This window comes from Tiliqua scincoides, chromosome 5 (genome assembly GCF_035046505.1).
Source record: "Tiliqua scincoides isolate rTilSci1 chromosome 5, rTilSci1.hap2, whole genome shotgun sequence".
NCBI lineage: Eukaryota > Metazoa > Chordata > Lepidosauria > Squamata > Scincidae > Tiliqua > Tiliqua scincoides.
Genome location: NC_089825.1, coordinates 136,446,415 through 136,462,991, shown reverse-complemented (window position 1 = coordinate 136,462,991; position 16,577 = coordinate 136,446,415). Strand labels below are relative to the sequence as shown.

General features: G+C 44.6%; 1 protein-coding gene across 1 annotated transcript; it reads left to right on the top strand.

Annotated features, from left to right (window-relative positions):
- Positions 1 to 6,973: 6,973 nt before the first annotated feature.
- On the top strand, positions 6,974 to 16,317 carry LOC136653761 (vomeronasal type-2 receptor 26-like). Its single transcript, XM_066630642.1, has 5 exons — positions 6,974 to 7,264; positions 8,375 to 9,226; positions 11,205 to 11,432; positions 11,862 to 11,983; positions 15,411 to 16,317. Exons 1-5 carry the CDS (start codon positions 6,974 to 6,976, stop codon positions 16,315 to 16,317), a joined length of 2,400 nt encoding a protein of 799 aa, XP_066486739.1.
- The last annotated feature ends 260 nt before the right edge of the window (positions 16,318 to 16,577 follow it).

The following is a 16,577-nucleotide window of genomic DNA, read 5'->3' as shown; positions in this document are numbered from 1 at the left end:
AGAACTCAGAAGGCCTGTTTAAACAGAAGGGTCTTCAGGCCTTGCCGAAAGGTCTCAAGAGAGGGAGCCATTCTTAAGTCAAGGGGAAGGGAGTTCCATAGCGTTGGTGCCACTACTGAGAAGGCCCTATTTCTTGCAGCCGGCCCACGTACCTCCCTAGACGGCGGCACTTGTAAAAAGGCCTTCTCTGATGACCTGAGAGGGCGAGCCGGATTGTACGGGAGCAGGCGATCTCTGAGATACCCTGGTCCAGAGCAGTATAGGGCTTTAAAGGTCAATACCAGCACCTTGAATTGGGCCCGGAAACGAATGGGCAGCCAGTGCAGCCGCTGGAGAAGCGGACTGACAGGGTCGAACCGTCTAGCTCCAGTGACCACACGGGCCGCCGCATTCTGCACTAGTTGTATCAATACATAATAATACATGAAATGTATATGTATACACGATAATAATGAAATACATGATAATATATGTATATACAGTGGTGCCTCGCAAGACGAAATTAATTCGTTCCGCGAGTCATTTCGTCTTGTGAAAATTTCGTCTTGCGAAGCGCGGTTTCCCATAGGAATGCATTGAAATTTAATTAATGCGTTCCTATGGGCAAAAAAAAGTCAGAACAAAGTCAAATTTGGTTTACAAAGTGTTTATTAAGTGCTTTTTAAAGGCATACATACTGTACAGAGGATTTCAAAAATTTCAAGCACAAAACTTCAACTTTTTAAACATGACAGAAAAGCATTTAAAAATCAGCGAACATGAGGCAGGACCATCTGACTTGAGGCTCAACACTGAAACTGAACAGAAACAGTCACGAACAGTCCTTGGACTGTGCAAAACTCTTCAGAAAGTACATTTTTAAGGCATGTAAACAGGGACATCATACAGAAACCAATACAGAAACTTTTTAAAATCACCAAAGGACTCTCTAAGGCTCTAGGGGACAATTTTACACAAACATTTTAAGGTGACCAAGTGAGGCTGAAGTGTCTCAACCTACAGGACCAGTCTTTTAAGTCAGGAAACTGGAGGCAGACAGAACTGTCTCCACATCACAGCAGCAGTCTTTTACGTTCCCAGAGCTGCGGAGGGTCTCTCTGGGGATGGCACAAACGCTGGTCAACTGGGAGAAGGCACAGTAGAGTAGGCAGGGACACTGCCATACGTGGGGGATGTGCATGCAGGAACGGTCTCAGGCTGGCTAGCTAGGACAGAAGCAGTTTACAGTTAGCCAAAGCCAACCTGGAGACAGACCCCTCTGTCCCCCAAGTCTCAGCATCACTGCTCTAAGTTACCAGACAACTTGGACAATGCTGGTCAACTGGGAGAAGGCTTCAAGGCTTGACTTCAAGGCTTCTAGGTGGACGAGGAGGAGGAAGAAGGCAACTGGGCACCATTGGTAGAAGCAGCAGGTTCCTCTTCCACTCTTTGCTTCTTCATGAAGAACCTCTCCATGGTCTGCTGCTTCAGCCGCCTTTTCAGCACCCCTCTGAAAGAGGACATGATCCTTGTATCAAACGTGTTTGCAAGGTCACATGCCAGAGCCTTGTCTGGGTGGTGCTGCTGTGCATAAGTCTGCACGTTTTTCCACTGTTGGCAGATGTCCTTCAGTTCCGTGGAGGACAGCTGTTCCTCACTTGTCGCTTCTTCCTCTTCCAAAGAGGGCTGCTCCTGCGTAGCCTCTGCCTGCAGTTTGACCAGCTCCTGGGTGAACAGCTCCTGGTCGTCGTCCTCCACCAGCTCGCAGACGTCCTCCTCTGTGACCTCGAGGCCCATGGTCCTCCCCAAGGAAACAATGTCCTCCAGCACTATTGACTCTGGTGCAGGTGCAGAAGCATCAGAGTCACTTGTTGCCACACAGTCTGGCCACAGGTTGCGCCAAGTGAAATTCAGATTTCTCTGGCTGATCCCGTCCCAGGCCATGGTGATCATATTTACGCAGCTGATGATGTCGAAGTGGTCTCTCCAGAATTCACGCAGGGTGAGGTTGGTGCAATCGGTCACCTCGAAGCAGCGCCTGAAAAGCTCCTTTTTGTAGAGTTTTTTGAAATTGGCGATGACCTGCTGATCCATTGGCTGGAGTAGTGGGGTGGTGTTAGGCGGCAGGAACATGATGTTTATGAAGCGGAAGTCCTCTAACAAGTCTTCCTCAAGGCCTGGAGGATGAGCAGGAGCATTGTCCATCAGAAGCATGGCCTTCAGCGGCAGGTCATTGTCCAGCAGGTACTGCTTGATAGCAGGGCCAAAAGCCAGATTGACCTACTCCACAAACAGGATGCGTGTGACCCAAGCCTTAGCGTTGGATCGCCACAACACGCTCAGCCGGTCTTTGTTTACCTTGTGCTTCTTGAAGGCCCGTGGGTTGTCGGAGTGGTACACCAGCAGGGGCTTTATCTTCAGGTCCCCGCTGGCGATGGCACAGAAGAGGAGGTCCTTCATGGGCTTGTGGCCAGGCAGCTTGGTCTCCTCTTGAGTGAGGAAGGTCCTTTTGGGCATCCGCTTCCAAAACAGCCTGGTCTCATCACAGTTGAAGACCTGCTGTGGAAGGTAGCCCTGTGTAGTCACAACCTCCAGGAACTCCATGGCAAAGTCCTCAGCCACAGGAACCTCGCAACTGGCAGCCTTTCCATGCCTTGTGGTTGGGCTACTTGGGTGTCCTCTCCCTTGTCAGCTTCTCTGTGGCCTTTCTAGCCAAGAAGTTGCCGGACAGTTTCAACGAAGCCAAGTTCATCACCTTCAGCATGCTGGTCTTTTGCAGTGTGTGGTTGTCCTTTGTTCCCTCTTACCTGAGCACCAAGGGGAAGTACATGGTGGCTGTGGAGATCTTCTCTATCCTAGCATCCACTTCTGGGCTCCTGTTTTGTATCTTTTCCCCCAAATGCTACATTATTGTGGTGAGGCCTGAACTGAACAAAAGGGAGCAGCTAATGAGAAGGAAATATTAAAAACACTCTTATTATCATCTTCTCAATGGCTGGGCATGCATCTGTTAAAAGGAATAAAAAATGTATGTTTGCCCATACATAGAAAATTCTGCAAATGCTTCTACCTTTCAGAATTGTTCCACATCAGCCTTTCCAGCTCTACCTTCTCTGGAATGACCAGCAAATGTACCTCCATCACTAGCACTTGTAGATGCTGGTTGGTAGAGTCATCTCTTCTGCCAGAGTCTTGTAGTAGAACACTTTATGATGACACAACATTGTATTGAAGGTGCTTTTGACAAATAATATGGTGAAATTGCTTCCTTTCTTGCCTCTGTGAAGCTCAAACTTTCAGTCCTCAGTCTCTGTTCAAGGGGTGAGGTTCAGCTTATAAACCAGGCAGTTCCACATGCTCTCATTCATCTGGGTCATGCATCAAGGACTTGATAGAGCATGTTCTTTCCCAAGGTCAACAAGACTTTGCATGTGCTATATGTGCATTTGATATTTCTCCAAATGCTCCCGGTAACAGAATCGTTGGGGCTTCATGTGGGGCCAGCAAAATGGGCCCTTGCTTTGGAAGCCCTTGAAAAGTTGCCTCTGTAGATAGGTGTGCTTTCCCTGCATTTCAGCTGGGGCAACAACTGTGTCCATTCGTAAAAAGTCCAGATCTGGCTACTGTCATCGACAGCTTAGCAACACTGAGTTTGGATTCTTGAAATGAATCTGCATGAGGCTGCCCCTGGAGATGATCCAGAACCTGCTGGTGGGGTATAAGGTGGCAGCCAAGATTCTCCCTTGAGATTCTCCATTGCTCTGGCTACATTGTGCTGATGTTTATTCACTTCTCTGGCTCCCACTATCTTTCCAGATCCAGTTTAAATGTCCTGTCATAATAGTTAATGTGGGGTCCTGAATATTTGAAGGACTACCTTCTACCATATGAACTTGCCCTTGTACTGCATTTGGGAGTATATTTAGCACGCTTTCATTGAAAGAGGTGTAGCTCATAGTGACATGCCTAGAGCCCCTCCGTGGAGCACCGTTGGCAGTGAAACTCACTCCTGAGGTTAGCCTGGTTTTCCAGGTCACTGCCTGCTTTTAGATGGGTGTAGAAAATTCTTTTCTTTCATTGGGCATGCCTTTGACGCTCCACTGAATTTCCTGATTGTCTTCTAGTTTTAGTTTGTTGGATCTTTTAATCTTTTTTAAACTCCTTGATTTTGTATTTTTATTCTGATTAAAATGTGTGTGTGTGTGTGTGTGTGTGTGTGTGTATGTATATATATATATATATATATATATATATATATATATATATATATATAATATTTTAAAGATATGTTTTTAGGCACCCTGGTGGATGGGAAGAATATACATATATAGAATAGATATAAATATTACAAATGCAAAAAATAATCATATTCAAGATCTATTGACTGAGATGCAGAAAGGTTTGTGCTTGGCCATTTCCATCATATCCTGGCTGTCATTCATGCTCTTTCTTTCAAGGGAATGTGCACATGTGCCCCTCCTCCCCACACACATGTGGTCATCAGACGCCTTGAAGCACACCAGCTAATCATTTACAACAAAAATGCAGACCTATGAAGCTGAAATTACACAGTACAAACATCTTAATTAGAAAGGAAGTTTCCTGGTTCAATCTTGTGCAAAACACTATGCTCCTTTTAAAAAAAATTCTTTTCAGAGATTTTTCTTTAAGATATTGGTATAGCTTATATATGCATGGATTTTTCACATGTGTTTTTATCTCAACAGATGAGAAGTGCTCTTTAAATTAAAGGGGAAAGGTTGTTTAACAAAAGTCTCATTAATGTGAGAGAGTCCTGGAAACAGAACTCTTGCAAATAATAAGACTCAACCTGCACTGAAGGAAAAAAAAACACTATTCTAAATGCCATTCTCCTTACTTATTTTCACAAGTTTTTCTCTTCCCTAAGGTTGTCAGCAGAAGATGTTTGAGAAGACGTGACCAGCATGTTTTCTGATGCAATGTCCCAGAAAAACCTCAGCTCTGAGTATGCAATTGTCACCCCTGTCCTGGTTAAATTAACCCTAACTACTTCTGCTTCTTCACATCCTTAGGGAGAATCACACCCACAATTAGAGAACAACAGTGAAGGATGTTGTCAATATCCCCTGGATTATTCCAAGATGATGCTAGGGACAGGCAGAGTTCTATCAATCTATGACTCTTTAAAGTATCTGAAATCTCAATCAGCGGAATGAATGGTGATTCATAAGAGGCACTAGAGCTGAGGCACCTCTGCAAGACAGTGTGGGATCTGAGGAAATAGTGTCTCAAAGCCACATTTTCCTGCGAGATGTTCATGTTTGCAGTCTTGGCATTTCTGCTGCCTCAGGTGGGGCTCAGTGTTCCTGCTGGTAAATGCACCATCAGTGACCCTCTTCCCATTCTCCACCAATATTATTGTTCTGGAGACCTCGTCATTGCTGCTATTGTCTCTCAGATCTACAGATTTTCAAACACAATAACTTTTGAAAAAACTCCATCTCAGGAACTCTTTGATGAGCTCATGTAAGGGAGATTCTGTTTTTTATGTTAACCTTGTCATGTTGCAGTAATGAAATTATTATCCTGCAGTCCATTTCAATCAATTGAAATTGGGTGGAATTTCAGATATGTGGAATGTAGAATTCTTGAAACTATGTATTTCTCCACTGATTGGGTTTAGTTTGTGTCAATTAGTGTTAACTATGTTTTGTGAACATACAGTATACATGCAAAACGATGTGACATTTTGCCCATTGAATTCCATTACAACAATTGGATGAAGTCTCTCTACTTGGTTTCCAGGCATTTGGTACAACTGCTGGTGCTTACATTGTTTTGACTATGCAGACACTATTTTTTTTTTCCTTTCAAGACTAGATATTTTGGATATGATTTCAGTTTTGTTTTTATTTTCTGTTTATAAAGGTTGTATCTCAGGTTATCACTCCGTTCAGGGAGGGTGGCTTGCACAAGCAGAAGTAATAGTGAAAGATTCTTGAATAAATAAATCCTAATGACATTAAATTCTGGCTTGGCATTTTTCTTGGGCAACAAGTTTATCAACTAGTTGTCACACATCAAATTCGTGTACACTGTCTACCACATGCACTTGAAGAAGTGCACATGGAACAATGAAAAAAATGCACCTTATTTTCTCTTGTGTTCAATAGGATTCAAGCCTCTATGTGCATGGTGTAGCAGACCCTGGGAAACTGATTATTTTGTAGAATTCTGTTCCCCCAAACCGTCTGTAGTAAAGCAGTCTTTCATCCTATCTAAAAACATCCTCCCAGGCGAAAGTGGAATTGTTATAGTCAAGAATTCAATCAAAATGAAATTTGTAGGTACAGAATGTTCTTTACATTCTAATCAATAACACAATACATTGTGAACTATATTCTGCACCTGATATGAAAGGGTAGACAGAAATGATATTCTCTTTAATTTTTTTTAAAAATGCCTACAAAGGATATCCAAGAGTAATGGAAACTGACCATGCTATAACATCATTAGATCTTCAAGCCCTGCCAGCAGGTCTTCAGTGATGGGGCTGATTGTAATTCATCCTACAGGGAATGCTGCATTTGTGGGGGGCCACCACCAAGAACTCCCTTCCTTGGACTGTTACTCCCTTGCTTCAGTCCAAAGATTTGACAGTTAGATACTACAAACTAGAGCCTGCATTGAGGTAGGAGGCCATATAACTGCAAAAGTCAAAGCATTCTAAAGCATCACATGAATTTCTTAAAGTCAAGTTATAGCAATAATAAGTTAATGCACATTGCAGTGAAGTATATGTAAACACTTCAACTCGTAGTTTCCATAGAGCAGCCAGGAGATGGGCTGGAGTTCATAGAGGTGGAGTGTCCAGGATGACGTGCCCATGTCTCTTCTCTCTTCCCTGCCAGACGGAGCATTAGCAACAGAATATCATTGTCCAGATTGCATTCCGTTTCAATTTAGAAATAGACATTAACACTATAATGCTGTTGGTTACATTAATGGCAGGATGATGACTCAGATCTACCAGCACATCCCAGCCTTGGAATTTGCAGTAAAGGAGATCAACGGAAATCCCCACATCCTACCCAACCTCACCCTGGGCTTCCACATCTATAACAGTCATTTCCGTCCAAGGTGGACCTTTCGTGCCTCAGTGGAACTTCTCTCCAGGAGGGGCAGATTTACTCCTAACTACAAGTGTGATGCTGAGAATCTTCCGGCAGCTGTCATTGGCGGACCTAATTCTAATGTCTGTCTTCACATGGCAAACATCCTGTGTATTTACAAGATGCCACAAGTAAGATTTGTGCAGGAAGCGTCAAAGGTTAGCAAACCATTCACATGTGTTGGTCAGTTGGCAGCAGATGGTTGACCTAGGTGGGGAGGGGGAGTTTTGGGGATGATGGGAGGGGTTACCCCTTCTTTCTCATGCCCCCACTCTCCAAACACCCACTCTCCCCCTTTCTCTCCTTGGACTGGTAGAGACCCATAGGTGACTTGGTAGCCTTGGTCATGCTGGCTGTTAGATTGTACAGCCTGTCACTGGATGCAGCCTGCACTCCTTTGATGCCTGGGTATCTGTGCCAGTGGTGGGGGATAGGATTGGGCAGCAAGTTTCTTCGTTCCAGGACATTTTAAACTAAACAAAATGTGGAAGGAACAATCCAAAAAGATTTTTCTTCTCACACACATAGTAATGGGATTCATCTTCCTTTCATGTGACAGTTAAAGAATTTGCACGTCAGATATAAAAAAATACATCAGTTTCGATATTTATATTACATTACTTTCAAATTAACAAATTACATTGGGAAAAATGGATAGCTAACATCTTTCTATGGCATGAACACTGAACAACTCTCGGGGCAAGTATCCCTTCAGTCAGATTCAGCAGATGAAAAGGTTTTATTTTAGTGTGGACTATAGTGCATTATGCGGATTTCCAAGCCTCCTTGCCTTGGTATGGACTTGCCTCTTTCTAGATGAATTCAGTCTCAACTTGAGGACCATTTCAGTACATCATAAGAACACACAAAGACATTTTTTAAAATTAATTTGTAAACAAGTTCTTATTGCAAAAAAATGTACATTCTCATCTTTTCCTATAAAAGCAGCCCAAGGCAGCTTAAAATAACCCTCAGGGCAAAAATCGGTTTGGCCAGAGAGAGAATACATTATCCTACAAAATATGGCCAATCTATTACACATCTTTAGCCATCAATTAAAGCTGAGAGAGAGAGAGAGAGAGAGAGAGAGAGAGAGAGAGAGAGAGAGAGAGAGAAGACTCTCCATGAGACAGAAACATCATGTTGGCTGGATAGACCCACAGGTGATGGAACTTGAATTCTATTCACAATATAATATATATCGAGAAATCTTCTTAATTCTTCTTTTCAATTGTTTTCAGCTCATATACGGCTCTGCTCCAGAGATGAGTAACGAAGCACAAATTCCTTTTTTCCATCGAATGTTTCCAAGTGGGGACCAGCAATATAGGGGGATTCTCCAGTTACTGCTTCATTTCAGCTGGTCATGGATTGGGGTGCTTTATATTGAAGATAATACAGAGAGATTCATTGACGATGTGCTTCCCATGTTTTTGCAGAATGGCATTTGCTTTGACTTCATAGAACGATTCCCACCTTTGACAAGCCTGAGCCGAGTCACTGATATGGCGGGAGAAGGTTTTGAAACCGTCAAAGTTGTTTGGGGGAGCAGTGCCAACGCTGTGCTTGTACATGGGGAGATTCAAACCATGATGACACTGAGAATGGTGCCTCATATTCTTGAATTTGAGAATAGACAAATGATGTCTAAAGTCTGGCTTCTGACAGCCCAGATGGACTTCACTTCATTTCCCTTCCAAAGAAGTTGGGACATCCAGTTCCTCCATGGCGCTCTGTCTTTTGCCATCCACTCAAAGCAGGTGTTTGGATTCCAGATGTCCCTTCAGGAGAGAAAGCCCACCTTGCACAAAGAAGATGGCTTCATCAGGGAATTCTGGGAAGAGGCTTTTGCCTGTGCATTCCCCAGCTCTGTAGCAGAGAAGGAGGGCAGGGAGATCTGCACTGGAGAGGAGAAGCTGGAGACTCTGCCTGGGTCCATGTTTGAAACGAGCATTACTGGCCACAGCTACAGCGTCTACAATGCTGTCTATGCTGTGGCACATGCTTTGCATTCCCTGTACTCATCCCAAGTCAAACACAGAAGAATGATGAGACATGGGAGAAGCACATTTTCCAATCACCAGCCGTGGCAGGTAATATCTTGACCTGATAAATGCCAAAGCAATACAACATTTGTACAACATGCATGTACAACAGCAAAGCAGTACAAATTTTTGTACAACAGAGCTTAAGTTCACATTTTGATTGCCCTTCCCTGAGCAAAGAGCTGTGTCTCCACATTGGCGTCACGTTCCATGATGTTTATATCTTCCAATTTGCTGCCAGTTGACGGACTTTGCACATTAAGAGCATAATAAGAGTCAAATAATTACTTCATTTCTGTTGAGCAGAAGTGAATGTTGTCTGCTTTGGCAACCTTGTATTAGTGGGGAAAAGGGCACAAATATTTTCCCTTTCCCCACTACTATAAGGTTCCCAAAGCAAACAACAGCGGACAACGTTCACTTCTACTCAACAGAAATGAAATAAATATTTGACTCTTATTATGCTCCTCATGTGCAAAGTCTGTCAACTGGCAGCAAACTGGAAGATATAAACATCATGGAACCTGACGTTCTATGAATCAATAAATCTGGAGTTGGTGTCTCTTGTTCTGCCCAAAATCTAAAAATTTAGGGCCCAATCCTCTCCAGCACAGTGCGGCAGCTCCAAATGGCTACTGCTGGATCTAGCACTAGATCCAAATTGACTGGAGGACTCCTTGGGGGAAGGACATTCGTCCCCTTCCCCTAAGTAAAGCTGCAGTCTGCACAATGGGTCTTCTTTGGTCTGCACCAGCTAAATCGTGAGCCCCAACACCACTGTTGGGATTTGGTGGAAAAGACCCAGTCTGGTTCCTCTTCCACCCTCTCCTCCCCTCCCCCACCAAGACAGGCTTCCTCTGTCCTCCCACAAGCCTCCACGTGCCTGTCATCTGCTCACCAGTAGTGGCTGTGGTCAATCTGCAGTGTTGATGGGACCATGCAAGACTCCACGCCAGTGCTGCTTCCTCTCTGGGAGGCACAAACTTGTCTTGCATGTTTTCAACACCCACCCACGGCACTGGGGCTGTGATACACTGCCTATGAAGGGCAGACTAGGTTTGAGCTGCCTGTCTCCAATCTTATTCACACACAGCTAGCTGTTGAATGCAGCATAACACTGAATGTAATGGGACCCACTTCTGGGCAGACGTGCATAGGCTTGTGGTGTTAGGTTGCAATCCTATGCATGCTTATGTAACAGTAACAGCCCAAGCCTATGGACCTACTGCACCCCTGGAACTCAAGTTCCAGAGGGAACACAATGCATGACACACCATAGAGCACAGCGGTTCCACCCCTGCGAATGGTGAGGAGATGCCTGGTGCCACTGAAGTTCCAAAGAGACATCATAGAGCACAGCCATTCTGCCCCAGTGAAAGGTGAGCGGATGCCCTGGTGCCACTAATGTGTGTAAGGAAACCTGTAAGTAAATGTATGATATGCTCATACAGCACAGTCACTGAGGCCTCTTCAACACCCCTCAAACACTCTGTCAACTCTCATCTTTGCCCATCCTAAGGTCACTTTTGAATTGCTCAGAGGATTTGGGCTGGACGCTGTGAGAAACAGGATGCCAGACTAGCTGGACCATTGACCTTCTCCTAGGGGGGACTTCTTGTGTTCCCTGCCTTGTATGTCACACGTATATGCATTGCTGTTGGTGGAAGAGGGTTGTTGGGTTGAGACCTGTGCAGTACTGAATCATACTCATTGAAGGTGTAGAAAGTGTTGCAAGTTGTCCCTAGAAAGTTCCACTGAGAGAGGAGATTTGCCTGTTCCTCCATGTTCTGTCACTAGTCCTGTGTCATGCTTTGCTCTCAGTTTCTTCATTCATTTTCCTTCTAGGGTACAAAGTTCTTTGTCCTTTTTCTACTTTGATGCCTGTTACTTATAACTACACGTGTTTTGATCCAGTTAGCCACTAGGAAGCATTTAAAAGCAGCCATCACCCTACGGTTTATTAGTAATATTTATTTTTAAGAATGTCTGTGATTTGCAAGCATTTATTCTCCCTTTCTCTCCTAAGCTCCATGATTTTCTGAGAAGCATATCCTTTAACAACAGTGTTGGGGAAAAAATGTCCTTTGACCAACATGGAGAACTTGTTGTTGGCTTTGATATTCTCAACTGGGTGACCTTCCCAAACCAGTCCTTTCAGAGAGTCAACGTTGGATCCATGGAACCACAAGCAAACACAGAGAAAGTGCTCAAAATTCACGAAGATATCATTGTGTGGCCCAACTGGTTTAATCAGGTAGGCCCGATGGACTGTTGATGGTGTGACCATTTTGTTCTCCAGTGTGAGCTGTTACTCAGGTGCTGTCAAAACTCTGCCTGAAATAAATGTAATGGAGGACACCAGTTAGGTGGGTCAGATTGCACTACAAAACTGTTCTATAAAGTAAATTGCATGGTGTGTGTGTGTGTGTGTGTGTGTGTGTTTGTGTGTGTGTGTGTGTGTGAGAGAGAGAGAGAGAGAGAGAGAGAGAGAGAAATATACATACAATCTATATGTATGTAAGTATATATGTATGTATACTGAACATCCGAAACTTTCTGAAATCACTTCTATTATTCAAGGTCAGCAGCAACCCAAGGTTTATTGTGAACCTACCAGATACTTACAAATTCCCAAAAAAGCTTTTCAAAAATCAAACCACTCTCCTCTTTCCTTTATGAACAGGCCCGGCCCCTATCTCTTTGCAACGATCTTTGCCTTCCTGGCTATAGTAAGACCAAAATAGAAGGGAAGCAATTTTGCTGTTACAATTGTCTTCCGTGTCCAGAAGGAAAGATTTCAAACCAGCTCGGTAAGATATATGATGTCCAGTATGAACTATATGTACTGCAACCCAGCATGTGCTCACTGCTGCAGAAGTTGCACATTAAAGGGGGCCACCAGCATGAATGGGTGGCAACAACCCTGCATGCACACCCACATAGCACCCAGCCAGTACTGGTGCTGATAAGTTGTTGGGAGGCAAGGGCCATGGGCAGGAAGGGGGGTTATCAGGTAGGGATCAAGGCCAGCTGGAAATGTGTTGGGGAAGGGCAGGGGGCAGATATATGTGAGAGCAGCACCACTTATATCCTCTGCTTCCTTTCTGGCCTTGACATGCCCCCTTTGGCCAACTGGACTAGTGAAAGTGCTGGCACAGACCTGAATAGACCCATTGGGAACAATGATGCAGTTGAGTAGCCCAATCATATCTCCCACCAATGCAGCTGAACCAAGAATGTTTTGATTGTATCCAGCATGGAGGAGGGAATAGAGAGCTTTATTTATATTTTCCTTCTCCAAGTAAAACACAAGGGAAAGGAAGCATGCCAGTAGATACTGGAGGGCATAGCATCTGGCTCATGTCACCCACATCAGTAGCCACCCTCTCCATCATGCCCTTTAACCTCCACCTCTTCCTTCCCGCACATATTGTATTTTATGTACAATTTTGTGTCCATAAAAAAGACACATTTTCTGTTACAGATATGAATGACTGTGTTCAATGTCTAAAAGATCAGTATCCCAACAAAGACCAGGATTCATGTCTTCCAAAGGATATCAGCTTCTTGGCCTACACAGAACCTCTGGGGATTTCTCTGTCCACTTGTGCTCTTTCCTTGTCCTTCATCACCACTTTGGTGCTTGGGATCTTCATGAAGCACCAGGACACTCCCATTGTCAAAGCCAACAACCGGAACCGGAACCGGAAGATAGGATCTCAAAACACATAGACGAACAGGCCTTGCTGAGGGAGAGTCAGCATGGCTTCTGTAAGGGTAAGTCTTGCCTCACGAACCTTATAGAATTCTTTGAAAAGGTCAACAGGCATGTGGATGCGGGAGAACCTGTGGACATTATATATCTGGACTTTCAGAAGGCGTTTGACACGGTCCCTCACCAAAGGCTACTGAAAAAACTCCACAGTCAGGGAATTAGAGGACAGGTCCTCTCGTGGATTGAGAACTGGTTGGAGGCCAGGAAGCAGAGAGTGGGTGTCAATGGGCAATTTTCACAGTGGAGAGAGGTGAAAAGCGGTGTGCCCCAAGGATCTGTCCTGGGACCGGTGCTTTTCAACCTCTTCATAAATGACCTGGAGACAGGGTTGAGCAGTGAAGTGGCTAAGTTTGCAGACGACACCAAACTTTTCCGAGTGGTAAAGACCAGAAGTGATTGTGAGGAGCTCCAGAAGGATCTCTCCAGACTGGCAGAATGGGCAGCAAAATGGCAGATGCGCTTCAATGTCAGTAAGTGTAAAGTCATGCACATTGGGGCAAAAAATCAAAACTTTAGATATAGGCTGATGGGTTCTGAGCTGTCTGTGACAGATCAGGAGAGAGATCTTGGGGTGGTGGTGGACAGGTCGATGAAAGTGTCGACCCAATGTGCGGCGGCAGTGAAGAAGGCCAATTCTATGCTTGGGATCATTAGGAAGGGTATTGAGAACAAAACGGTTAGTATTATAATGCCGTTGTACAAATCGATGGTAAGGCCACACCTGGAGTATTGTGTCCAGTTCTGGTCGCCGCATCTCAAAAAAGACATAGTGGAAATGGAAAAGGTGCAAAAGAGAGCGACTAAGATGATTACGGGGCTGGGGCACCTTCCTTATGAGGAAAGGCTACGGCGTTTGGGCCTCTTCAGCCTAGAAAAGAGACGCTTGAGGGGGGACATGATTGAGACATACAAAATTATGCAGGGGATGGACAGAGTGGATAGGGAGATGCTCTTTACACTCTCACATAATACCAGAACCAGGGGACATCCACTAAAATTGAGTGTTGGGCGGGTTAGGACAGACAAAAGAAAATATTTCTTTACTCAGCGCGTGGTCAGTCTGTGGAACTCCTTGCCACAGGATGTGGTGCTGGCGTCTAGCCTAGACGCCTTTAAAAGGGGATTGGACGAGTTTCTGGAGGAAAAATCCATTATGGGGTACAAGCCATGATGTGTATGCGCAACCTCCTGATTTTAGGAATGGGTTAAGTCAGAATGCCAGATGTAGGGGAGAGCACCAGGATGAGGTCTCTTGTTATCTGGTGTGCTCCCTGGGGCATTTGGTAGGCCGCTGTGAGATACAGGAAGCTGGACTAGATGGGCCTATGGCCTGATCCAGTGGGGCTGTTCTTATGTTCTTATGTTCTTATGTTAACCTCACCTACACTCTTCTCGCCTCCCTCCTGCTCTCCTTCCTTTCCGTGTTTCTCTTCATTGGCCAGCCGCAATAAGGGTGTATGTACAAGTACTGCTCCAAAAGCAATCTCTTTACAGTCATTGGTGCTCATTCAGCACACTTCTCTTTTAGGTATTTGGAAACACCTTGAATTTCTTTTCTGAAGACATCTGCCTCCACTTGGAGGTCTTCTGAAACTGGGGCAAAAACACAGCTCTGGAAGTAGTGTGTAAACACACACTTGGTTGAATGTTAAACCACTGTCCTCTTTCATTTCTGAACAGACACGACCTCTTTCTCTTTGCAACAACAATTGCCCTCCTGGCTACAGTAAGACCAAAATAGAAGGGAAGCCATCTTGCTGTTACGATTGCCTTCCATGTCCAGAAGGAAAGATTTCAAACCAGGAGGGTAAGACCTACTGTGTTCACTATGAGCTAGATGAACTGTAATCCAGCACACGCACACCCGGGGACACCGTAGACCAGTGACTTTCAACCTTTTTCATGTCAAGGCACAGTGACAAGGTGCTAAACTTGTCAAGGCCCACCACCGGGTTGTTGACCATTGACAAGACACACCAAGCTGCATCCTCTCAACAGTCCTGCGCTGCAATTCAGGAGGCCAGTGCTGCATCCACCACATCCAATGTGGGACTAGAGGCTGCTGGAGGTCAACTTGGGGTAGGAACATTTGTCCCCTTCAGGCTTACTCTATGGGGCTACTCAGATCTGTGACAATGATATTCCTGCTGCAAAATCTGAGCAGCCCCGAGTGGAGCTTTCAGGCCCAAGGGGTTGGATGCTGTGGAAGCTGTAGCTGCCGTTCTCCCAATGTCCCTTGCCTGAACCATCTCTACAACTTTGCTTTTCATACTTTGTCTTTACAGGCATCAGAAAAGAATAATTTATTTTTATTTTCCAATCCAGAATGCAAGTCCCTAAGGGCAGAAATTGTTTTTTCCAGTCTATGTAGAGCACCATGCACACAGGTGGAATAATAATAATAGTAATAATATTTTTTTTCCTGCAAGAAACGGTACAGAAAACTTATATTTCTCTTACCGACATGGATGTTTGTGTTCAATGTCCAGAAGATCAGTATCCCAACAAGGACCGGGATTCCTGTCTTCCAAAAGATATCAGCTTCTTGTCCCATACAGAACCTTTGGGGATTTCTCTGTCCACTTGTGCTCTTTCCTTGTCCTTCATCACCACTTTGGTGCTTGGGATCTTCATGAAGCACCAGGACACTCCCATCGTCAAAGCCAACAACAGGAAACTCACCTACACTCTTCTCGCCTCCCTCCTGCTCTGCTTCCTTTCCGTGTTTCTTTTCATAGGCCAGCCACAAAAGCTATCATGCCTTTTTCAACAAACTTCTTTTGGTATCATCTTCTCAATGGCTGTTTCTTGTGTGTTGGCCAAGACCATCACTGTTGTTTTGGCATTCATGGCCACCAAGCCAGGATCCAGGATCAGGACGTGGGTGGGGAAAGGACTGTCAACCTTCATCGTCCTTCCCTGCACCCTTCTTCAAGCCACTCTTTGTACTGTGTGGTTAGCAACCTCTCCCCCATTCCCAGATTTGGACATGCACTCATTTGTCAAAGAGATTGTACTGAAATGTAACGAAGGGTCACCTCTCATGTTTTACTCTGTGTTGGGCTATTTGGGTGTCCTCTCCCTTGTCAGCTTCTCTGTGGCCTTTCCAGCCAGGAAGTTGCCGGACAGTTTCAATGAAGCCAAGTTCATCACCTTCAGCATGCTGGTCTTTTGCAGTGTGTGGTTGTCCTTTGTCCCTTCTTACCTGAGCACCAAGGGGAAGTACATGGTGGCTGTGGAGATCTTCTCCATTTTAGCCTCCAGTTCTGGGCTCCTGTTTTGTATCTTTTCCCCCAAGTGCTACATTATTCTAGTGAGACCTGAACTGAACAAAAAAGACCAGTTAATGAGAAGGAACCATTAAATAATGAATTAATTTTAAGTAATGCCCTAATATTACGTTGATTTTGATTAAACTGCATTACATACAAGCTTTGTGATGTACTCAGAAGTGACAATTTCTTTCAGACAGCCTGAATGTTCAGGGAAGCATTAGAAGACCTTCTCTGTGAGGGCTTCTCTTTACAGAACCCCCTCACATGGGGAATGATTTCTTGGATTATATTTCATTTTATGCTGCTGCTCTGCAAATATTTTTAATGCTTTTTCATATTATTATTGTCA